This window comes from Amphibalanus amphitrite, unplaced genomic scaffold (assembly GCF_019059575.1).
Source record: "Amphibalanus amphitrite isolate SeventyFive unplaced genomic scaffold, NRLGWU_Aamphi_draft 000417F_arrow, whole genome shotgun sequence".
NCBI lineage: Eukaryota > Metazoa > Arthropoda > Thecostraca > Balanomorpha > Balanidae > Amphibalanus > Amphibalanus amphitrite.
The window spans coordinates 103,447-127,197 of record NW_024881911.1 but is presented as its reverse complement, the minus strand read 5'-3'; the positions used below and the strand labels follow the sequence as shown (position 1 = coordinate 127,197).

Below are 23,751 nucleotides of genomic sequence, written 5' to 3'. Positions count from 1 at the left end.
CCGGGCGATACAGGACGGGATGGCAGGGGAACAGCGGCCGATACAGGACGGGACAGCATCACCGGGTGAGAAGGCAAAACAACATCGCCCGATGCATAGCGAGCCAGCATCATCGTTCGATACTTGACAAAATGACAGGATACCATCGGCCAACAATGGTTAATAGGACAGCAGAATACCACCGGCCGAGACATGGCGGGAAAACGCCATCGACCAACACACCACACACAACCACTACCGAGTCCGGCGGCAAGGTACATGGTCGGACGTTAGACCGGGGTGCGGCAGCGCGCTTCCAGCTCTGGCTAGGACGCGACTGAGCAGCGGATTCGCACGGCGCCCCGCCCGCGTCTGACAGCGCCAACAGTGTGTACACAGTGCGGACGAGCGGATAATGGTGGCCCAAAGTCTGTCGGCGGAGGAAACACGGTGCCTACGATCGGCCCGGAGCGGTGTAGGCATTTCTCTGAAAACTTCCGGAGTCAGGTGTATGCATATAGGTGCTTACTGCCTAGAAATAACGGCGCAAAGCAGAAAGCACATATCCCTGGTATGCCGGGCGGTGTAATTGTAGCGCACTCTGTGGATGCGTCTTGATCGAAGTTGTAACTACTTAGCACCATCCGTTATATGCCGGTCGGAGAAACCGTGTGCACTTCAGAACCCCAGAAGGGTGTTTGTGTAGGGGAGGAGGCGAAGGGAGGGGGGGGGGGCAGTATGCGTTGTTATAGTATTTTTCAGTCGGTGTTTTGATAGAATATGTTCGATATTTAAGTAGAACCCAGTTCCTAGTTAGTTGTGTTGGTGAATGAGGCACGGGTCATTATTTTAGCAAACCCGGTCGGCGTTTTAGTGCACCCTGCCGGCGGGTGAGTTCGTCAGGAGGAGGGGCGACTGACTGACGTCAGCTCGGGGCTGGCAGACGGCCAGCGGCGGCCGGACTGTATCGACTAGGGCCGTCGCTTAGCGCTCAGCGGCGCACGAGCGGACTTCGACCGGTCCCGACCCGTGGACCAGCGAGCATGGAACGCGGTGGGAGGGACGGGACGAGACGGGACAGCCAACAGGGGCGGAGTCACCACCCCTCCGGCCGGGGGGGGGGGGGGGATCAGTCGCCGGACAAAGAGACAGCAAAGGATCGGTTCGGGTGGTCCAGCTCCCATAATAGACCCAGGCCACAGCAATAGCGCGTATGGTTTTCAGTCATCGCCACTCCTGGTAATAAATCCACGTGGGGAAAGAGAAAAGAACAAAGAAGAAACAGCAAAGAAAGAAAATGCACCAGGGAAAAAAGAGCAAAAAAAAAACGTACGGAAAAATAAGGAACGAACAAGCGACACAAAAGAACGAACAAAAATAACATTCAAAGACACAAGTCTTCCACTTCGCTGGATCATTCACTGAGAGAGCCCTCAGCTTCCACTGGTTGTCCCACCAAGCCCTCAGCCAGTTGACCCAATAACTCCACTCTCGTGAAACTGACCCCTCAGCCCACCAGTCTAGCCCTAAGCCGCGTCCCCGGTCACCCCGAGTCCGGTCTCACTGGCTACTCACCCGGCTCCCGTGTGTTGGAGGTGACGATCCGCGACAGACACTCGAGGCACACCGTGTGCGAGCATGGCATCAGCTTGGGCGTGTGCTCGGCGCCGTTGTAAGTACCTGAAAATGATGGCATAGGTCCGTAATTGTCAGTGGATAACCCGGTCCTCCTGCTCCACATGTTATAACATTCAGCTCACGCTAGTAATGGTGGTCGATCGCAAAATCACTGAACATGGCCAGCGCAGAATATGGTCGGCCAAAGGGGGGGGGGGATCGTTTGAACCGAGATCTTATAATATTATGAGATCTCTGTGGTTTGAATGAATCACTATCTGAATTTTAGGACGACAGATGCCAAAACCTCTCTTCAATACTCGATGAAAAGTCTCTCCTTCTAGTTGGAGTATTACTATTCGTGGATGACTACCTTGTTATCTAAAACGTCAACAAAAGAAATACTGAATTAATGACAATCAATCCCAAAAAGTATACACTTAATCATAGAGAACTCAAAGCCTATCAGTTTGTCTGTGTCACCAGCTCACTCACATAAGCAGGTACCGCACGTCAGGAAGCTCTCGTTGAAATCGTCATAGTTGATGGAGACCGTTTCCACCAGCGTCGAGCTCATACTGGCTACTTTCCTTCCAAGTCTGTACCTGGGTAAAAAAGAAAAACAGTCAGGAAAACAGAACAGCAAACACAACCAATATCAACTCAACAGATTATCTGTTATTGACTGATCTAACTTACTTAAGTCTGTCTAGTTAGCAACCAGACAGAAACTGGAAGGGAACTAAGAGGATTCAGGGGTCAATGAGGGCAAAGCTTCTTAAAATTTCAGAAGATTTGTCTCCTTTGACATCCAACATGATGCAACTTGTAAGTAGTCATTAGGTAGTCAGCCACAGCACCTCTTAACACCTATGCAGCTTGTAAAAAATATGCAAGCTCCATTTTGCCACACAATATTTACTGCTAGACAACAGCTACTGGCCTGGGTCGATCATGAGTTGGTCCTGCAAAACATGAAGCTTGAGCTGGGTCTGCCACTGCAGAGGGTTTGAAATTGGGTTCTGGAGAGAGCACACTATTAGGCCTACTTAGCCCAGTGACAACCAATGACAGTCTGACTGGCTTCTACCCTTTGGTAATTACTTTGAGACTGACATGCTCCTCTGCATTGATATGACTACCACACAGTTTGTCCTTGTACCATAATAATTAAATGTCCACTGAATGCATATCATGGTCACTTCTATTCCAATATGAAGGATGGGCTCAAGCTGACAAACAGAGGACCAAATGTCGAATTAAAGTTTGCTGAACTTAGTTCAATTACATTGGTATCTAATCGATGAAGCATGGAGTAGCCATTGCATGGCTGAATGGAACAAATTACATTAGGTAACATCTTGGGATCCATCCACTATGGCCCATGCAAAATCCCCACAGTGAAGTCTGCATTAGGTAGTCACCTACATAGTTATCCTGCTTTCTTGATTGTTGTGCAAAATCATTTGAATGGCAAAGCATAACAATCTCAACAAGATCTCATCAGTGCAGGGTCATTCAGGCCAGTGTAAGTAGTGAGGTGTTAGCGTTAGTTCCCAGTGTTGTGATGCAGATTTGCAGTGACAGATCCAGGGGAGGGCAAACAGGACAATTCCCAAATTGATATGGCAAAATTTTAGCATTATTATGCCTATCATACAGTGCATGGAAAAAGCCACTAAAATGCTACTGTTTGCCCCTCCCAAAACTCTGGGCTGGATCTGCCAGTGCAGATTTGGTGTGGAGTAATGACTGGTGGGTGGGCATTAGGGAGAGGTGGCATCAGGGTGCATGTTTGGAGATTGCAACACAAACTGTGGGACTTTTTAATAATATTATTTCCAAGTCTTGTAGCTTGTAAAATTTAGGAAATTATAGACTATTATTTTGGCAATTTCTATTATCTATTTTTTGGTGATGCAGTGACACTCGTTACGGTAGCAAAATACGCCCGGAGGGCACCTCTCCCGAATGGCCCCAGAGCGGTGCAGGCCCCAATTTGATGGATACTGTACTGAACTGCTGTGCCAGTGCTTGCAAACTATCATCCAAAATGATATACAGGTCAGGAGACTCAGCAGGGCCAGCAAGGGAGATCACTCGGTGCCCAGTGGCCTACTGTCAGAGAGAGGCAGTACAACATGATTAGGCACTGTAAGCCTATTGCCTGTGCATGATGATCATGAAAGAACCTTTGTAAGAAATGTTAACAAGTATAATTGACAATGCAATGAAGACAAAATAAAGTGACATGAAAATGTTTTGCAATGCCCTGCAAAATTCATATTAAAGCTTGGGGCTCCTTCATCCCTGCATAAAATTTATCACCCAACATTGACATTAATCAAAATGCCAACGACCTAATCAATAACACATCAAAATCTCACGATATGTAAAAATGCTGCAAAATGCAGCTTCTAATGCATTTTGATGCAGGGTTTTTGATGTGCTTTGTTGACAACAGACGTTCAAGGTTGTGCATAAACAAGCCCAAGCGCAGTGAATCTGGCCTCATATTCTTTTAGCTACTGCTACCATATAAAGTTTTTTTTTTCGTTTCGAGGAACAGGCATTTCCGATTTTGCAAGAAATACACAAACATATTGGGCTGGAAAGAAGCATTCATTTGTCATAAAAGCTAACAAAAATTGAGAAAATAAGCACTTTCTGGCAAGAAATATTTGACTATCAGATATGCAAGAATCTCAAATTTTTCGATAAAACACGTACGTCATCAAATTAGGGAAAACAAACGCCCATTTCATCAACCCGATGGAACTTGGAAGCACTTCAAAAGTTCCCTGATCCGTCTCAGAATGTTTATGGTCAAGTTGAAAGGGCCTTGCTATAGGTCTGATGGCCTTGGTCAAGTCGAAGAAAATTGATGGTGTCTACGCAATAGATAAATACCTATACCAAAACATAAATTTTGGATTCAGGAATGGGCACCGGCTCTTCGTAAGCCTCAGCTGCAAGGTAAGACTGTCGAATCGGTCGAATCGATTATTTCAGTTTTCCATGTTGATGTTGATACCATGGAATCCGTCATCCCCAAGGCTATATAAACCGTCATCCCCACGAATCAGCAATCACGACGCCCCCCCCCCCCCCCCACACACATATCAATATTGTTGACTGTTGAGTAGGTACTTATGTTTCCCGCCTATTTTCCAGGCTGTGCCACCAGACACGGACCTTCGGTGGCGCCGACAAGACAGGCCCCATTCGTATGTCAATTTTACCGGCGGTCGCTACGTCAAAGTGTTCCTACGGGCCACTGTCACGGACTCACGAACCACTGCGATCAATCAAGGTCAAAGTCGGCGTGACTATTGGCACGGCTGGAAAATCAATGTGTTGTGGCCAAGTGAGTGGCGAGTGCTGCGCTCAGGACCGACTCGGCGCTGAGCTCAGTCGGTCGCGGTTTGGGTTCAGGGTCGATTGCTGAACCGACGTCCGATACTGTCCGGTCGAATCGAATCAGTGGTAGATTATCGCTGAATATTGCCGACACGATGATGAACCGGTGCTGAGTCAAGTGAATCCAGCGATGAATCGGCATTAGGCGGACGCTGCTGAGCTCCGTGCTCACTGCAGTGCTCAGCTACTTACTCAAACACGGTCTCGACAGGTCGAATTCTCGAGTAGGTACCGCCCACCAATCAAACCAATCAGCTAGCCACACATTTTGAACGGACAACTGCTGTGAGCTGTCCAAGTGGGAAACCGCAGCTATGCATCGGATTCGGACAAAGTGGACTGGAGTGTGGAGCCCATCCAGACTTGTCTTGATACGCAGTGCAGTATGCGATGATCCGGCAATGATCGCTCCGTCATCTCCGACTTGTCTCTAACGGCCCGGGCCGCACGTGATCTCTCGGCGGCCGGCTCCGGCGCCGGCTGGTCGGTGGCGCGGGTCAGTGCGGACGGGGTGGGTCGCACAGGCGCCGCCCCAGGCTGGGCGTCTCTATCGACCGCTGCGGCACAGCACGAGGGGTAGATCGTGATCGCTACGGCGGTATAGGGCACCCGACAGTCCACGGACCACAGCGGCTGCACGGTGCACAAAGCACATTCTACGGCCACGGACAACTGGACAGCCCAGAGTCCGCAGTCAGTGCGACTGGACAGTGTGCAGTCCCACAGTCACGGTGATTAGCCCTCAAACAATGCACAGTCACGACGACTGGAGACCCATCGCTGAAACCAATAAGCATCGCCTGATGCCAGCACAGAGCGAACGCACATATTCCAGCCTAACAAAGCGACGAGCTCTCTCCGCCAGCCGGATTCATCGCAACTTTTCTCTCAGATGTCGGTCGATATCGGGATCGAGGAGCAGCTGGCCACTTATCGTGACATCTGGACGGCGGCCAGGTTCGACCGCACGACACAACGAGGATGGCCGGTCGATTGGCCTCGTGGCGTGTGTTCCTATATCCACCGCATGGATAGTTCGCATCGTACTTCCGTCCGGGAAGAGTTAGCTCACAAAGGTTGACTGTCGAGTGTTCACTGGCCCTGGGTCGAGGTGTGAAAATGAACTAATGAACGGATCGACGGGCCATCACCTCCGCCGCATCGCACGGTCCAGTTTCTGAATCACACGGTTGGTGTAAGTCCGGAAATTTCCGCCGTTGCTCGAGTGATTCTTGGTCAGTGACCAGCCACGCTTTAGGCGAGGTGCACTCTCATATATTGCGCGATAGGAGGCAACCAGACAAAGCAAAGCCTGATTGCAATAGTATCAACGAGATACCAATATTTTCTGATGCGCTGTGGCTAAGGGAAGCTGCCGGCGTGCTGTCGTTCGTCGTCGCTCCGCGGGCCCGGCGGTGGTCCGCTGCCGTCCAAGGCCCGACCACGCCCATCGCTCGGCGTCACCTTCCCACCAGTCAAGGTGACGGGAGGAGGCGGGCCGCCGGGGCCGGTCGGTACCTACCCGGTCCTCCCGCCGAGCCGCAGTGCCGCCGGCCGGCCGGACACGGCGCTGAGGCGCTCTTTACTGCCCCCACCTGCGCGCTGCGGAGTTGTTCCGCCCGGGAGCGGCGGCAAGACGGTGGGATTTTTGCCGGTACTACGGGCCTGTACCGGTACCAGTGTGACCGGTGCTGACAAACACAGATCTGTGACCTGTGTATACCGGCACTACACACTGCTACCTGCTCCGCTCCGGACACACACAGACCGGTGTCAGTACCGGCGCCACACTGCGCCATAAGGGCTGAGTCAGCTGGTAAACTCGTCACGTTCCCCTGTTTGCAGTACGGCAGCCGCTCTGAATGCGTCACGTCACATGTCCGTGCTCCCCGCAGTCGATCAATGCAATGGTGGCGGCGGAGCGGCGGGCCGGGCTGTCGGTGGCCGTATACCATGGTCGGCTCGGGCCCCGGACCGGAGTTATGCTCGACCCGGGCCGGAGTTATGCTCGGGCCAGGCCGGTCCAGTCGGGTGCCGCGAGGCCGCTCACCTCCGGGGGCGCGGCCGAGCCGTGGGAGAGGTGACGCCGCCTCCCACGGGGGCGGAGAGTTCAGCGGAGGCGGCAACCGCCACCCCACACCGCCACAAACACCCACCTCGGTATGACTGAACTGCAGCCGTCTGGTGCGAGTTGTTCAAAACTCGGTGTGGCACTGAAGCCATGGGTTTTGTATAGGCTTGGTAGTTGGTAGGGCCTGAGCCCTACCAATAATTTCCGAATTTTAACATTAACCCCATGGCGCTGCATGCTAAGAATGGTTTTGGTATCCTAAAATTAACCATTATAGCCCTACCAATAAATTTCGGAAAGTGACACCCGTGACTGAAGCTGGATTCTTACATCGGCATCGGTGGGTAGTCGACACTGCATTTATAACCCCACATACATGCACGCTACACACCGCACAGTGCACACATGTGAGCATCTATAACACTTTGAAAGTAAGCAGTTCAGTGCGGTCACTTTCCGTCTCCGTCACATCACCTCTCGGTCTTCCCTCCCTGTCTCCGAACCTGTCCCTCCCTGTCTCCGCCTCTCTCTCTCTCTCTCTCTCTCTCTCTCTCTCTCTCTCTCTCTCTCTCTCTCTCTCTCTCTCTCTCTCTCTCTCTCTCTCTCTCTCCGTCTCTCCCTGTCTCCGCCACTGTCTCTCCCTGTCTCCACCGCTGTCTCTCCTGCTGAGATCGGTCCCGAGAACAGCTCCGGGCTCAGCAGATGCCCGCCCGCTGAGCACCTCGTCCCCGTGCCCTGGATAACACCGTACCGTCCGGTCCGACCGGCACCAGCGTCCAGGGTAGTACAGGCAGCTGCGCAATAGTCCGTACCTAAGGTCCGAAACACCTAAACAACATATAAACAAACAAGCACAGGCAGCTGTGTCACGGAGATGGCAAGTCACCAGTGTGACGGGAGAGCACAGCCGGACCAAGCACCGCCACGGTGTAATGTCATGTTCTCAATGGATCGCTATCTGCCTACCATCCATCATCCGTCTCGCGTTCACCTCTGACACACTTTGATTGGTAATGCAGACCAGACAAGTTTTCCTTTCAGTGGCTCCCATCAGAAACCGCTGTCCGCAAACGTTCAGCGGTGCCCTGCTTTCACGGACGGCACGGACCGCTCGCCGTGCCGGCCGTTGTGGCTCACCACCTATCGCCAGGGAGATCTATTCTCGGCTGTTCCGACAGTTTTTCGAGAGTGTTTGTCTGCCCGGTGCCTTTCCTTGAGTCAGTCAGTTGTGTCTGAGACGCTGGAGCTCGAGGACGAACCGACGCGACGCGTCTCTCTTCTCCCATACCTCTGAGAGATGTTGGGTGACCTGGTGGTGGGATCGGGTGTTTGTCTATAGGATGGACGGTCCGGTCCACCTGGAGTTAACGGTTCAGTAATGACTGGTGCAATAAAAACAGCTTGAATGATTGGCTTCACCAACAACCCCGTCATCGACCGGCTAATGCAAAATTGCCGCAAATTCATGCATGAACAAGGAAATGTTCATGAGATATGCACGGATTTTACATTTAGGCCGGGGGGATCCAGGGCGTCGCAAGTCCATTTACGACACGTCGCAAGTTACGACACATGTCCCGTCGCAAGTTGTGTCGTAGCGAAAAAGGAGGGATGTTGAGGAAAGAGGGGTTTGTCGGAGGATACGACAGAACGTAGCTGCGACAAGGTTTAAATACCCGCTTTACTCGAGAATTTAAAAGGCTACACGATCAGCTGATCCCGTAGTAAGCGTCAGTAAGGTCGAAAACTCTATCAAGCATAAAGGAACATTCGCCCTTCTGGTTTGCGAGCTTATGAGACAGCCAGTTCAAGCATGTTCTCTGATTCTGAAGCTTTGTCTCAACTGGGTGACTTGTGGTTGCTAACGCTCACGTGAGTTGCCATGAATTTTGGGATCGATCACAGGAGATTCGTGGCGCTATAGGGCATCTAGAAGCGATGCTTTAGAAGAAATGAGTTAAGAGAGTATGAGGTCACAGAGAGTTAGTAGAGTTGGAGATTGAGGTCACAATTGGATGTTACAGAGGTCATCTGGGACACTTCAGGTCACGGAGGTCAACTTGGGGTCATCACAGAGCTCAATTGGAGACCACGGAAGTAATCTGAGACACGTCAGGTCACAGAAGGCAACTTGGGGGCAGGTCAGGTTACAGAGGTCAACTCGGGGTCATCACAGAGCTCAATATGGGGTCATCTGGGACACGCCAGGTCACAGAGGTCAGCTTGAGGTCATCAAAGAGCTCAATTGGAGGTCACGGAGGTCATCTGGGACACGTCAAGTCACAGAGGTCAACTTGGGGTCACCACAGAGCCCAATTGAAGGTCATGGCGGTTATCTGGGGCACATCAGGTCAGATAGGTCAGCTTGGAGTCATCAGAGGGGTCACTTAGAGGTTACAGAGGTCATATGGGACACGTCAGGTCACAGAGGTCAACTTGAGATCATCACAGAGCTCAATTGGAGGTCACGGAGGTCATCTGGGACACGTCAGGTTATAGAGGTCAACTTGGGGTCATCACAGAGCTCAATTGGAGGTCATCTGGGACACGTCAGGTCACAGAGGTCAACTTGGGGTCACCACAGAGCTCTATTGGAGATCACGCAGGTCATCTGTGACACGTCAGGCTACAGAGGTCTACTTGGGGTCATCACAGAGCTCAATTGAAGGTCATCTGGGACACATCAGGTCACAGAGGTCAGCTTGGAGTCATCAGAGAGCTCAATTGGAGGTCACGGAGGTCATCTGGAACACTTCAGGTAACAGAGGTCAACTTAGGGTCATCACAGAGCTCTATTGGAGGTCATGGGGTCATCAAGGTACACGTCAGGTCACAGAGGTCAACTTGGGGTCATCACAGAGCTCTATTGGAGGTCACGGAGGTCATCTGGGACACGTCAGGCAACTTGGGGTCATCACAAAGCTCAATTGGAGGTCATCTGGGACACGTCAGGTCACAGAGGTCAACTTGGGGTCATCACAGAGATCAATTCGAGGTCATGGGGGTCATCTGGGACACATCGTTTTTAGAATTTGGAGAATCTTTTGGGGGATGCCCCTCGCAACGTCCAAGACCGCCTTTCTGGATTCGCCAGTAGTTGCTGGAATGGTGTTAGGCTACTTCATATCCATGAATACCCCAATAAATGTGAATATAACATATTATGCACCATGTTCACACTCTCGCTGGCGCGGATTGAGGCCTCATAGACGAACCGTTGGTTCTTGCTTTATAACTCGCGTTAGCGGCAACGGATTGCAACGAAATTTTCAGGATCTCAAGTTTCAACAATTTTCCACGTACCATGCAAATTTCGTGACCATGACCCCAATGACCTGTGACCTGTGACCTCTCCCTCAAGGCCATATCAACTTGCGACACAACTTACGACTGCTATTTCAAATTCGTAAGTTGTGTCGTAAATCAGGCACTTTGCGATAGACTTTACTTCTTAAGTAACGCTACTCATCAATTGATCCCTCCAAAACGACTTACTACACAACTTGCGACACGTCGCAGCTGCGACGAGGCTTACGACGCTCTGGATCCCCCCAGCCTTAGTATCGCCAATCGGCCACCAATCCGTTTTCAATGCGCATTTACTTTGCTCACGCATCTGTCGTAGAAGATGTCATCTCTCGGGCAATATACAGCCGGTGTTAGCCCGGCTAGGCTTCCCTGCCTTCTCCCGGACGGCAGGGACGGTGTCGGGGCCACAGCACGACGCCAGTGTCGACTCTCCCAGGCACGCTGCCCCGTCCAGGTCCGGTATGGCAACTCGTGTTGGTCTGGTCAGACACCTTGCCGGTTTGGTTTGAAACTCTATTTCCTGGTTCAAGCCTATCGCCCGGCCTGATGCTCATTGCATGTCCCGGCTAATGAGTGACGACCTATAAGTTATAGGCTATAACTGTAATATATAGGCTATAACTGTAAGAGCCGCCGTCTATTATAGTCACTCCCATCTGATGCTAGCGCATGCCGCTGAACCCGGTCAGTGGGACCTAGTCTGCAGTCCCACGGGTCAGTGGGGTCTGCAGTCCCACGGAACAGTGCGATCTACACTCTACAGTCCCACGGGACAATGGGGTCTGCAGTCCCACGGTGCAGTGCGATCTACACTCTACAGTCCCATGGGACATTGGGATCTCCAGTCCCATAGGACAGTGGGATCTGCTGTCCCATGAGCGCCCGGGTGGAAGTGGGTTCTGCTGTCCCATGGAGGTCCCACGATGGTCGGTGGATCTGTTGTCCCATGAGAACCCGCCCGGTCATTAGGATGTGCTGTCCCACGGGGCCCGGCTGGTCGGTGGGATTAACAGTCCCGCAGCAGCCCGGTCAGTGGGATCTGCTGTCCCACGGGCCACGGTAGTCCGCTGGTCGGTGGGATCTGCTGTCCCACGGAGCCTGCCCAGTCAGTTGGATCTGCTATCTCAAGGGACATTGAGATCTGTCCCAGGGGGCCCGGCTGGTCGGTGGGATTAACAGTCCCGCAGGAAGGGCAGTGAGTGTGAGAGCGGCAGTGGGACCGGTAAGCCGGATGACAAACAAGGTGTCGCAAGGTACCCGGCTGAGCCGGCGACTTTGCGCGCCCATGCCAGATCATCTCGGATACATGGAGCTCGGTACGGATAGCAGGGAGTTATTCAGGTCACAGCCGGCGGGTTTCGCCAACTGCGTACTGGCCTCCGCTCTACCCAAGACTAAGTCGTTGTCACGGCCGAGCTTATGTCCCGAACGCGGCGTTCACTACGTGACTGGGTACAAAACGTCCAAACTGAATGATACATGTGCGCAGTAACGCACCTTTCATTTTCAACACCTGGTGAAGGTGATTCAGAATGGCCTTGTGGTCCTGAGCCGGCTCATACTACGTGACACGTCAGTTTGTTCACACTGCAATGTCAATCACGGGCTATCGCTGGCAGAGTCCTGAACTGAGCTTGATGTCATTAGCAGCCATTTGGCAGAGGCAAACAGCAGCGTTAGCGCCTCCCATAACACATCGAGTGTGGGCTGCCAGCCAGCCTAACGCAGGCCAGTCCGAGAGGCTGCAGCTGTCACACAGCAGAGGACACGCACACAACAGGGCCGCGCTGAGGCTTACTAATAGGTGTGTCGGCTGTGGAATTACCCGGCTGGTGGAGGGGTGAAAAGTGAAGCTCCACGGGAACCCCGGGTGTCCGTGAGGCTTCACACTTCCGGAACCCACGTGGTAGCTGATTACGAGGGAATCGAAAAGTGAATGATGAAGTAATGGAACCCATAGAAAGATCCGCCATGTCCAAATGGTGAGGGTTAAATGGCTGGGGTTGAGGGTGCATTACACACTGCACAGCAAAATTACCAGGGCAGAGGCGGTGTCCAGACGGGGACGGAGGCGGTCGGCGCCAGCCGGTGACCTGGGACAGTCCCCGGGCGTCGCCACCAGTCGGTCAGCATCGCTGCCGCACAGTTCAGACGCTCGTCACACGTACTGACACACACGCAGTCAGCGGCACATCTCCGTGGTCACTGATCGACGCGGCCGACCGCGGCGGTCAGCCAACGGACCGCCCCGCCCTCCAAGCCTCTCAGCTGACCTCACACACCGGCTGACAGCTCAGGGCCACTGCCGGTGTCACACATACGCACACGCGCAGTCGGGGCCTGCACTTTGGTCCCCTGACAGCCTTTGTCGTATGGCGGGTCACACCCACACAGCAGTCACACTGCATTGGGTCTTTATCGTAGTTTCTATGGCCTTGCTTTTATCCCTCACAAAGGAACCTGTAGTGATTACCAGTCACCCTCTATTTAGGGGAATGTCTTTGCAGCTGTGAAAGGCGTGAGTTCACACAGGGTGCTTGGCTGCGCCAGCTTATCGGGCTATCGCTGTGTCAGCGTTGGATCCAGTGTGATATCATGTAGGATCCAGCTCAGCTAAATCAGGTGTAGCTGATTTCTCGGTCCTTAGACCGCCCCCGTGCCAGCGCCGGCCCCAGCTCAGCACCGCCGTATCGGCGCCTGATGCAGCTAAATCATACAGACGTAAAAACGCCGGATTCAGCTCAGCCATCGCTCTGTCAGTGTCGCGGCCACTGGCTTTCGGTAATCCGTGCGTCATTTCGTATGATGCCCGCCGTGCGTCCGTCGGCGACGTTCCTCCACGCCTCCGTCATTACCTGTCTGCCCTATCGGGCTCAGTATCCGCTGACGCAGCGTTCCAGCCGGACGGCGTGACTACCGGCTGCTCCCAGCCGCAGTCCGGCCAGCCACTGGCCTCACGACGGACCGGCACCGGCGCTGGAACCTGCAGGCGCGGCTAGAACGTGCAGGCGAGGCTAGAACGTGCAGGCGCCGCTGGAGCTGGGCTCGGCCGTCCGCCGGCCGCCCCAAGAGCCGCCGGCCGCCCTACCCACCGTCTCTCGTGCACGGCGTGACGGGCTATTTAATTTAGTGCCGTGCCAGTCGGCGGGTGGCGCACGCTGGCCGGCCCCAATATACGCTGCTATCGCGGCCGGATCGGCGGCCGGCGCCGTTAGTATTCCGAGATAGTGTCACTGTGATACCGGGCGACACAGGGAGCGCGGAGCGCTGGACGTAGCACTGGGGCGGCCGACCGAGCCGGGCGGCGGCCGAGGGGCGGTCGGGCCGATCACCTGCGACACTATATGGCGACTCTGCCACACCACACTGCCACAACAGAGAAGTGACGCTGCTTCGATAAATTGCAATGCAGACATGGCAAAGGGATGATTGTGCTGTCCTGCTTAGGAGTGACATGATCCTTCGCAATTAGTTCCATCGCAGATAGGGCCTTGGATGCAATTTTACGACATGCCTTTGCCCCGAATTGCCAGCTCCCACAGGTTTCTCAAACGGCACAAAGGTGAAGCCTCCCCCGGAGCTAGGAAAGCCCTGGTGTGAGCTCTGAGAAAATGTGAGCTCCGTCCCACCACACGGTTGGAGCGTACGGCGCTGTACCCAGCTCTCGTTCTCCGCTCCCAGCTACCGTTCACCGGGACGGGCCTCTGTCCACGACTCCACAGCTGCCGACCGCCCGTGGTGTGACTCCACTTGCAGGTGGCGCCTGGCGGACGAAATATGCAGCTGCAGCTGCCGGTCACCGGCGTGTCACAGACACCGTCCGCAACTGTCGGACACTACAGCTGCTCCGGCCACCGGTTGTTAGACGGCCGGTCGTCGCTTGGCGACTGGAAGTGGGGAGGCTCCGTCCTGCCGCCTTGCAATGACTTTGTATAATGTATATATTTGGGTTATTGGTAACCTCTCACGGAATGACTGTTCATGGCAATTCAAAATATTTTCATCTTTATACTTCCTACCCAGCTACTAGCTAGCATTATTTTTATTCGAATACATGACGACAGCGATTTGAATGCATAACAGCCACACGCTGTTGTGTGCGTTTTGGCAGATGGCCAAGTGCCAGGTCACGTGACCTGGCCTGACCTTGACCGCTGCGTGGAGTCAGACTCCTGGCGGCTGGGCGGCGTGGTCCGTGTCTGTGGTGCTGCTGACTGACGGTGGCAGGGGGCTGCTGCCTCTGAGGAGACACGTGTGGTGAGTAAGATTCACGGTACGGTCCGCTGGAAGCTGTGAGACTGCTTAGTGTCCCGAGTGAGTGCTAGTCACCGCCGCGCTACTTGTACTGGTGTCTGAAGTGGTCCACCCCGCGGGGCGGCGGGGCGGATGCGCCGTCCCCGCCCGTCCCTCCCGTCCGTCAGTCCTTATCTCTGTCTCTGTCGGTCCCTCCTCTTTTTGTGTCTTCCTTAGACTGTCTCGGACAGTCCATTCTCTATATCCTGGGCGCCGGAAATGCGTGCCGGACAGATATCTGGCGGCGACGGAAGTGAGAAGCGGCGTCCACTATCTATCAGCTCGTCCAGGGTGAGCTGTGCCGGACAGCCTTGGCCCGGCGCGCTGCGCATCCGACGCTGCTTGACAAAGACAGCCCAGACAAAGACCGTCTCAGGCGGTCCACCACTCTTTGTTTTGTGCATGCCAGTCCAAACGGTGTTGACTGGCCGCATGCCGTCTTCTTTACCTTGTTATCAGGGCTATGCTTATAAAACCTTGATTTATGCGTGCGTGTGTCCTATAACGCGGTTGCATAGGTCTCTCGTGCAGTCTAATGCATAGCTCACTGGATGGACGACAAAGCTGCACCGTAAGAAATACGATTTGACGGTAAAAACGAGCTGCTCCTTTTTGGTCGTGGGAACTCACGTACCTATTTCCCATTCGCGTCAATCACTCCTGATCCGTGACAAAGTGTTGTTTTCCTTACATTCCTTCGTCGTCTCCGATTGCTGATTGGTCGCCTTATCTCTGATATAATCTGCAGTGCAGCCAGCCAGAGCAGCCACTGTTGCATACCCATACGGCTGGGCCTGGGAGCGGGGAGGGGGCGCTCGCGGCGCTGAAGGAGCGGCGGTCAGGCAGAGGCTCGGTCAACATTTGCTCAGCACTAGCCGGCAGAGGCGGGTGTAATGGTGACTGGGTCTGCTCAGTTGATCGATCTCGACCTCAGCAGTCCGTGCTCGCCCCTCCCGCCAGTCCGGCGCGGCCCACGATCCGCCGGTCACGGCACGGCGCTGGCGCTGCTGACGGTGCTGGCTCGGGGAACGATTAGCGCCCGCGGCCGGACTGTTGTCATGCCGTCGGACCGCGCCGCGCCGGCCGACCGTGAAGTCGCCGGGAGTGCGGCGCTGTGCACTGTGCAGGCTGGGAGAGCAGGCGGAGCAGACAGACCCGCTGCCCCTACCGCACGGTCAGTGGTCAGAGGGCGGTGCAGGGCGACTCCTCACGGGCTACATCGATTGAGGAGGCTAATGGTAGGACGGGGGTGAGGGGGGGGGGGGGCACGACGACCGGTCCGTCTCTCTGCAAATAATGTCCGACCGGTCCCTCAGCTCCTCACCTTCGAGTCCCGTTCACACCGCGGCGTGACGCAGGCCGCGCGGCGACCGTTTTCCGTATTCGTGACTCATGACCGGCTTATGTCCAGTTCTCGAGGGTCCAGCGAGTGGAAGGTAAACACTAGCCCGTCAATACACGTGCTAGCTATCAGCCAACACTATGTGCTCGTATTTGGTCCCCAGTGAATCGATGCTGATGCTCTCGAGACGGAACCTTCCTATCTCGAGGTTTGGGCCGATCCTTTCGTTTGTTTTGCTTATCGACGCTCACATTCCACGCTCGCTGGAGTCTCTCTCGCGCGAGTGTTGGTTATCAGGGTGTTGACAAAGGAGTTGGTGAGTGAGACGAGACACTTATCAATGTAATCGGGCATGGGACCACCCGAACCATGTGGTCAAGCTAGCCCTTTCGGTCGGGGTGGAATTATGGATCCCTCCGGTCAGCGTCGGGTAGGAGGGGGGGGGGGGGGGTCAGGGGGGACATCGCGGCTCTGGCATCTTGGCGCCGTGATCCAGCTCCGCCGCCCGGCGGAAGGAGACCCGCGCCGGCCCGCGTAACTCACCTCTCCTCCTCTGCCAGCCGTATCTTGTTGAGCAGGTCCTCGATGGGCCGGGCGGCCGGCGGCGCCTCGGACGCGGCACCCTCCTCCGAAGAGGGGCTCTCCGCCGGCGGCTGGTCGCCCCGCTCGGCCATGCCGCCCGCCGGCACCGGGCCCGCTCAGCTCGCACCGAGCCGCACTCGTCCGTCCGCGCGCCGGCCGCGTCAATACTGCGGCGCGCCGGCCGCCGCCGAGCGCCGCCGAGCCGCTGCCATCAGCTGACGGTGTGCCAGGGGCGGCGTCAGCGGCCGACCTGGAGCGGGCCCGGCGCCGACCGCCGCTGGACAGACAGCTCAGATGGACACACGGGCCGCGCTCCAGCGCCGACCGTAGACGGGACGGCGCCACGTGAGAAATGTGGACGGGAAGTCGCGGCTCCACTCTCGCTACGCTTACCGGCTGCTTTGTACCGTACCTCAGGCTGAATACCGAGCACAGAGCAGGTCATGGTCCCACCGGCCCTCCCTTCTTGTCAGCTTCCCTTGGGTGAGCGTAAACAAATAGTGTGCTGGGAGGCGGTGGCCGCCCAGGCCTAGTTCGGGTTGCTACCAGCAGGTGTCTGGTGCCAGAGGTGTGAATTCGCTGTTCGTCGCTGCAGTCAGCATCGCGATCGCTCAAACCGTTTTCCGGGCCGGCCTTACGCCTTACCCTTCCACTGACGATTACGAGAGAAGCACGGGTCGTCTAATGGGATTAATCTGCATCCCACCGCCACTTATCTTCTAAGCCGGCTGGACCGTCGGTATCTTCTCCATACCCATCCTATACCTGCCTACTAGCATCAGAACCATACCATGACCACCAGTTCCACGCTACCATCTCCACTTCTCCAGTGTCCGGGCAGACCGCCAGCCATTCGCAGCAGGGCGGCAAAAAAAGGATCCATCCATCAAAGATGTCAATGGACGGTATAATGATGACTACCCGTCCATCTTCTTTCCATTCCATCTTGTCCATCTTGACTTTTTTGCTGATCAAATGCCATTCAGGCTGTTATTGATGACAAAGTTGTTCTGAAGCCAGTCGGCCATTCATGACGTTGTAGCTCCGTGACCTGTGTAAGTGGAAGTGACCGTTGCGATATGTCTCGTGTCCATCAAATGAAAAGACATCCCTAAATGTGCGTCACGTGCCGAGGAAAAAATAGGGCTCCATATCTCGAGTCATATCTCTAATATCATTTTGTCTTTGATTTGTAATAACCTTGTACATCGAGTCCCATTTTCTTTCCTAAAGCACGTGACTTATGTCATTTATGTTATCCTAATCTGGCACAATAGTGACGGCAAAGAGTACCTACTTCGAAGGATTCTGAATATTTCAGCTGGCACTGGCAAACGGTACGGTATCAAAAGCCTCATGGGAGCCGGGAGGTCATGTCACCCTCCCACTGCACCAGCAATGGTTAAACTTGAGCGTCTCTCAGCCTTACTTTGCCACAATAGCTTAGCTGAATGCTAGACGGTAGATCGGAAAAGCTAAGAGCACGAGGGTTCATATGGGATAAAATAGGACTGTTGTTTATCTAGAACATATCCCATGGACTTGAACTTTAGCACATACTCTAAACGTCGCGTTCTGTCTTCCAGGTCTGAGGTCACGGATCGCTCTGTGCGTTGCTGACCTGACCTGACCTGCCAAACCACCAAGCTCAGGAAGTGCCCGACTGCCACAATGGCCGACCCGGCCCAGAGCAGTACCGACGGAGCGGCGCAGTACTCCCTGGATCACTCCAAACTGATCGACGACTCGGCTCTGGGTGAGTGGACCGCTCGAAATTCGAAAAGTCGCCCGTTTATACCGTTTTAAACCGTACGATGAAAAGGTTACCCGTGTGTGTGTATCTGTACCTGTGACTGTGTGACTGTAACCCCTGTGTTTGTGTTACCGTGACATTTGTGTCAGTGTGATTGCGACCCCTGCGTTTGTGTGGTTGACCGCCGTGTTGGTGTAACTGTGAACGCTGTGTCTGTGTGTCTGTACCCATGTCTGTGTGTTACTGTGACCTGTCTGTATGTGTGACTGGCCACTGTGACAGACACAGTGACCGTGATCTCTGTATCGCTCTCCCAGATGTGCTTCTACTGGAGTGGGGTCAGACGCTGCGCCAGCCGGCCGCGCTGCCTGCCGATGACCTGCTGGCCCATTACGGGGTGTTTGGCGCCCCGGAGACCGGCCACCTGCTGCTGTACTTTACTCGGCGGCTCGGGCAGCCCCCTTCCGTCTTCTTCCGCGCGCTGCAGCTCTTCGAGCGGTGAGTGGGCCGTCCATTCGGCCAGTGGGCAGATCAGCACATTCAGTTGGTTCAGTCGGTTCAGTCAGACCAGTCAGTTCGACCACCTCGGCAAGTTCAATCAGTTCATAGTAAAATGGTACGAAATTTAGTTATGTATGACGATTTATGGATAAATCCTGGCCTGTAATGATAATGATGATCCCTTGTTCTGCTTTGAGACTGAGCACATAACGCGCCGGTTCAATTGTCGCGTCGAACTTTCGTGGAAGTTACAGCGGTGATATAAACGGGAAAATGTAAAGATAACTTTTGGTTGAATATGTAGTTCAGAAGTCGCTCTTACGTCGTTTCAGCTGCGGATGTGGTCGACCTGACTTTTTATCTTTAGTGATAATAATTTGTAAGTAAGATTTCGTTTGCATTCAGTCTGAATAGGCGGTATATAACGGTCGGCTGTGTGCTTGTGTGTTCCCCAGGTTTATGGAGACACATATGGCGGAGATGCACCAGTACATCGTAACCAAGGTGGAACGGGACAGCCGGCAAAAAGAGTGGAAGAACTTGCTGGAACGCATACGAAGCCAGGCCATTCTGAGGATGCTTTCATGCATACAAATCTCGTCTAAGCTGGCTCTTCATTACAAGGTACGGATATTGATGTACCGATGCAATCACAGGGTCATTGGAACGCTGGTTGACGGGAACGTTAATAATGTAAACTGGTATCATATGATGCAACGTCAATGTGAAATTAAAAGACCGGGCCTTTTTCTTTAATTCAATAACGTCGTATAGCGAAACTGAAGTTTACAGTTGGAACTCTAACCGTGGCTTAGGTGTTTTTCTCAATGGGCTTTAATTCCCGCTATGGTCCCTTATTTGATCATGGCCCGCCATTTATGTCATATGTCTGCGTCTGTGGCCGGTTACAGATCCTTACCACGAAGAGAGTCAAGAGCCTTCTGCGAGAGGTGAAGCACTGCTACAGCCTGGAGAGCGTGGTGAACTCCGAGGTCCGCATCCTCAAAACGCTGAAGTACAAGGTAAGTTCTCGTTGTCCCGACGAGATCCCCCGGTTGATTATGTTTAATCGCCGGGTTCCTTGCCAGCCAGTTCGCGGTTGACGGGTGGTATAAGAAAAACGGCGACTAATCTGGAGTGATAAAAATAGGCTCTTGGAACCATATGAAGCTTTGCATGCCTATACTTCCAAGCACCAAACATGAAGAACATTGGATGCTTTGAAACGGGAACAAAAGCGAAGCATGAAAAATAAATCGAACGCTAAATACTGCTGCCATGAAAGGAAAATCTCAACTAAATATGTCAATGAAATATTAAATTCGATAAGTGAATTTGATGTAATTGGCTTAACTTTATGCATCACAATGAAGGTTAAAACTACCGGTATGGACGCTGCTGCAGCCTTCCAAATGTGACGTTTAACGCCCAGTTGTTACGTCTGATGCGTCAATGGATGTTTTATATAAATGCTACAGTATACGATAAATGTTGTTGAGATTGAACTTGGACGGTACTATAAAATGTTCGCCCTTGACTTTATAACTAACTAGCATTTAGTAACACTAATATATAACTATACGCTGTAACTATACAATGTCTCTGTCTATACAAAAAATGCGTTGAATATATCTAATGCGATCATCTTGACCGTAATGATTGGCCAGTATATTTTGTTGACTATACATAAGTTGGCCGGATATATTTTTAAGAGACAGCTGCTGTTCACTGCTCCCGAGGTCACTATAACCGGGTACTGTCAATGCTGACCGGGTATGAGGTTATAGTGGACCCGGGGCCGACTACTGTTATGAAAAGCTCACGTTCAATTCAATTTGTTATGAGCCGTAACAAGGAACCGTTTTTTTTTGCGATTGCGGGAGCCTCGGTTGAGAGGCTGTTCTCGATACCTACTGGCACACATTTCGACAGTTTTACCTTTATCTTTGGAGTGCGTACTCCAATATGCTACTGGTAAAAAAACAGTAAAACGCCTTTTGGGCGAAGAACGAGCGAGCGAGATGTGAGCCCTGCACGTGCGCAAGGGCGAGAGGGTACTTCCAACGGGCTTGTGCAAAGCACCATTCTAACCGGTCGCTAGCGGTGTGCCAAATTTGAACGCAATCGGCCCAGCCGTTCCTGAGATCTGGAAACGGCATTCTGCACGTGCGCACGTGCAAAAGGGGTCCAAACTGACTTTTGCACGGCACCCTACTAACTGGTCCCCAACCGTGTACCAAATTTGAGCGCAATCGGCCCAGCCGTTCTCGAGATCTGGAGCGCTCCCTGCTCGTGCGCACGTGCAGTAGCACCCTAACCGCAACACATGGGAATGCATTGCCTGGTGGGTGCCTACCTGTATGCCAAGTTTCAGCGAAATCGCCCCAGTAATTACCGAGTTATTGAAATGGGAACAAATTTGGCACCTCTTCTTTTTGCATTTTGCACGTGCAGTGGGGGTCCCTCACATAGATCAAGAATATCCGACCTTTGGTAGAAGGGATGCAGCTACCCTATAAAAATTACCGCAAGACAATCGCCCAAGCGGCTGCTGAGATATGGGCCTCTCAAAATCACTAGTTTTGCAAAACAGCTTGAACACCCTTGATTTTTCACGTGGCATGTGCCACGACGGTCACTAAGATGTATCAAAAGTAGTCAATTACGGGGTAGAAGGAATGGGGCTACCCAGCAAAAAAGACCGCAGGCCAATCGGTCCAGCGGTTGCTGAGATATAAGCCTCTCAAAAGCGTTACAGGCCGGGCCGGGCCGGGCCGGGCCGCTCATACTGAGATTTTTCCGTTATATTGAAAAGACTCACTTCGCCCGCTGCGCTCGCTCGCTCGTAATAAGCCATGGCATTGTCCGATTTTGCCGTTTTATATAAAAAAATGAGATCAGACGATTCCACTAGAACGGAAACGCTGTAGTGGGAGATGAAGAAAGAGAAGAGATGGATGCCGTTATAAAAATATCGCTAGGGGAGAATGCATCGACATTCTTCGTGCATGCTGTGCCTCTTTGGAAAGTCGGCATCTACCACTGATTTCGACCTGCATAGCAGCATAATGGTTTATTGTTTGGAAAACGATATTTATCGGTTGGAAAACGAGTTCATGCGTTGGCCAGTTCATTTTCCTAAATCCGTACCTACTGTATAATGTATATGCTCCAATGTGATGTGGCAACTCGCATGAGTCCTTCACAGTACTGTGCAATGTATGATTGCCTGCGGCTGCGGCCACCGACACGGGGCGGCCGGTGCGGCAGGTGAGCGGCCCCACCGCGCTGGAGGCCTTGGAGACGCTGCTGGCGACGTCAGCGCGCCGGCAGCCGGCGCTGCTGGAGCCGCTGTGTCCGGCGCTGCCGTCAGCCGCCGTCCGGCTGCTGCGCACCTGCTGCGCGCGCCGCGACCAGCTGCTGCTGACCGTCTACCGGCGCGCCACGGGCCGCGCGCAGCTGGGCGTCGGGCCGGCGCGCCGCCAGTTCGCCGCCGTGCTGGCCGACGCGCCGCTGCTGGCCGCTGCCTCGCTGGCCGCCGCCACCTTCCTGGTGCGCCGCGCCAGCAGCGAGCCGGTGCTGGTGCTGCTGGCCGAGCTGACGCTGATCCCGGCCGAGGACCTGCGCCAGCTGACGGAGGTGGTGCTGGCCGACCTGCTGCCCGCCAGCGCCCTCCGCCAGCGCTAACACTGCCTCCAGAACGGCAGCCTAGCTGACCGACCTGCCGCCCGCCAGCGCCCTGCGCCGCTGACAGCACGGTGCGATAGCTCGTGAGCGCGGCAGCCGGCCGACCTGCTGCCGACCAGTGCTCTGCGCCGCTGGTAGTATGGCAGCACGACAGCCGGCCGGGCGGACGGGCGGCTGGCGAGCGGATATTAACAACGTGAGAACTACTGAGTGCGAACCTGAATGCGGTAGCGAGTTGGTGGTCTCAGGTCTGCCGAAGCGAGATCAGCGAAGGGCTGATCTCGCTACATTGTGTTCTGAACTGAATGGCGGTGATTGCCTGTTCTGTTTTCGATGCAAGATAACCATTTATTTACGTGCTGATGATGATACCGGCTATGGCTGATTCTCTTTAGGCGTTTGTATAGGCCTTAAATCGTGAGTTATCCGATAACATCTGAACACTTGTCGGCTGTAGTTGAAAAATATGCTTCCAATGTGACTCCGTCTGTGATATAACGTCAACCCGTGTCCCTGTGATGTGCCCGTCCCCTTGTCTCCGTGACTTGTTCGTATTTCCGTGATACGTCCGTGTCTCTGTGAGTTGCCCGTATCTCCGTGGTTTGCCCGTGTCTCCGTGATTTGCCGATGTCTCCGTGATTTGCCCGTGTCGCCGTGATTTTCATGTGTCCCCGTGATGATGCCTGTGTCTCCGTGATTTTCCGGTGTTTATGACTTGTCGACGTCTCCTGACGTCGCTATGCGTGATAATGGAGAACGGTCCCACTGATCTCGGAAAAAAGACTCCCGGTTGTGATATCGGGTTGTGCAGTGTTAGACCCCCGTTTCCCGACGTCGCTCAGTTGTTGAGACTCACAGTTGTAAACGATTACCTCCGTGACGACATCTTGTCGGCCCAGATTATTCGCATGTATTACTTATTTTGTGTGCCAAGTGATGAAACTTTATTATGCCCAGCAAGCCGCCGCAGGTTGCACAATGCACACACTCGTTTCGATTTGGCTATGGTGATGTGCTTTGATTTTGTTGTTTACATTATTGCCGCTATCATAGGTAACAGTTGTTTTGTTGTAATGTTGATTCGTTGTGATCTGCGCTGTGTTCTGATTTAGAACAATGATGAATGTTTACACACTATTAAGCGTTCACATATTATTTAAAAAGTCCTTATTTATCAATAAATGTTATTTCCGGCTA

General features: G+C 53.5%; 2 protein-coding genes across 6 annotated transcripts in view; one reads left to right on the top strand and one right to left on the bottom strand.

Annotated features, from left to right (window-relative positions):
- LOC122390976 (tripartite motif-containing protein 2-like) overlaps positions 1-16,784 on the bottom strand; it is a 22,250-nt gene extending 5,466 nt beyond the window's left edge. The window contains exons 1-3 of one of the 2 annotated variants that reach the window (XM_043384450.1): positions 16,575-16,784; positions 2,092-2,201; positions 1,555-1,659 (exon numbers count right to left, since the gene is read on the bottom strand). In XM_043384450.1, coding sequence (XP_043240385.1) covers positions 1,555-1,659; positions 2,092-2,201; positions 16,575-16,705 — 346 coding nt within the window. In that variant the 5' untranslated portion in view covers positions 16,706-16,784. Of the gene's footprint in view, positions 1-1,554; positions 1,660-2,091; positions 2,202-12,434; positions 12,545-16,574 lie in introns of those variants that run through there. The other variant, XM_043384452.1, reaches the window with a different exon arrangement.
- On the top strand, positions 4,384-23,751 carry LOC122390978 (cyclin N-terminal domain-containing protein 1-like). Of its 4 annotated transcripts, XM_043384458.1 has the most exons (7): positions 4,384-4,572; positions 4,771-4,963; positions 18,200-18,369; positions 18,684-18,864; positions 19,323-19,491; positions 19,779-19,889; positions 22,138-23,751. In XM_043384458.1, exons 3-7 carry the CDS (start codon positions 18,285-18,287, stop codon positions 22,552-22,554), a joined length of 963 nt encoding a protein of 320 aa, XP_043240393.1. In that variant the 5' UTR covers positions 4,384-4,572; positions 4,771-4,963; positions 18,200-18,284; the 3' UTR covers positions 22,555-23,751. The 4 variants fall into 4 exon arrangements, with proteins under 4 accessions (XP_043240393.1, XP_043240396.1, XP_043240394.1 ...); XM_043384461.1 differs by lacking the exon at positions 4,771-4,963 and having other exon boundaries at positions 4,389-4,572; XM_043384459.1 differs by lacking the exons at positions 4,384-4,572; positions 4,771-4,963 and adding an exon at positions 14,550-14,653.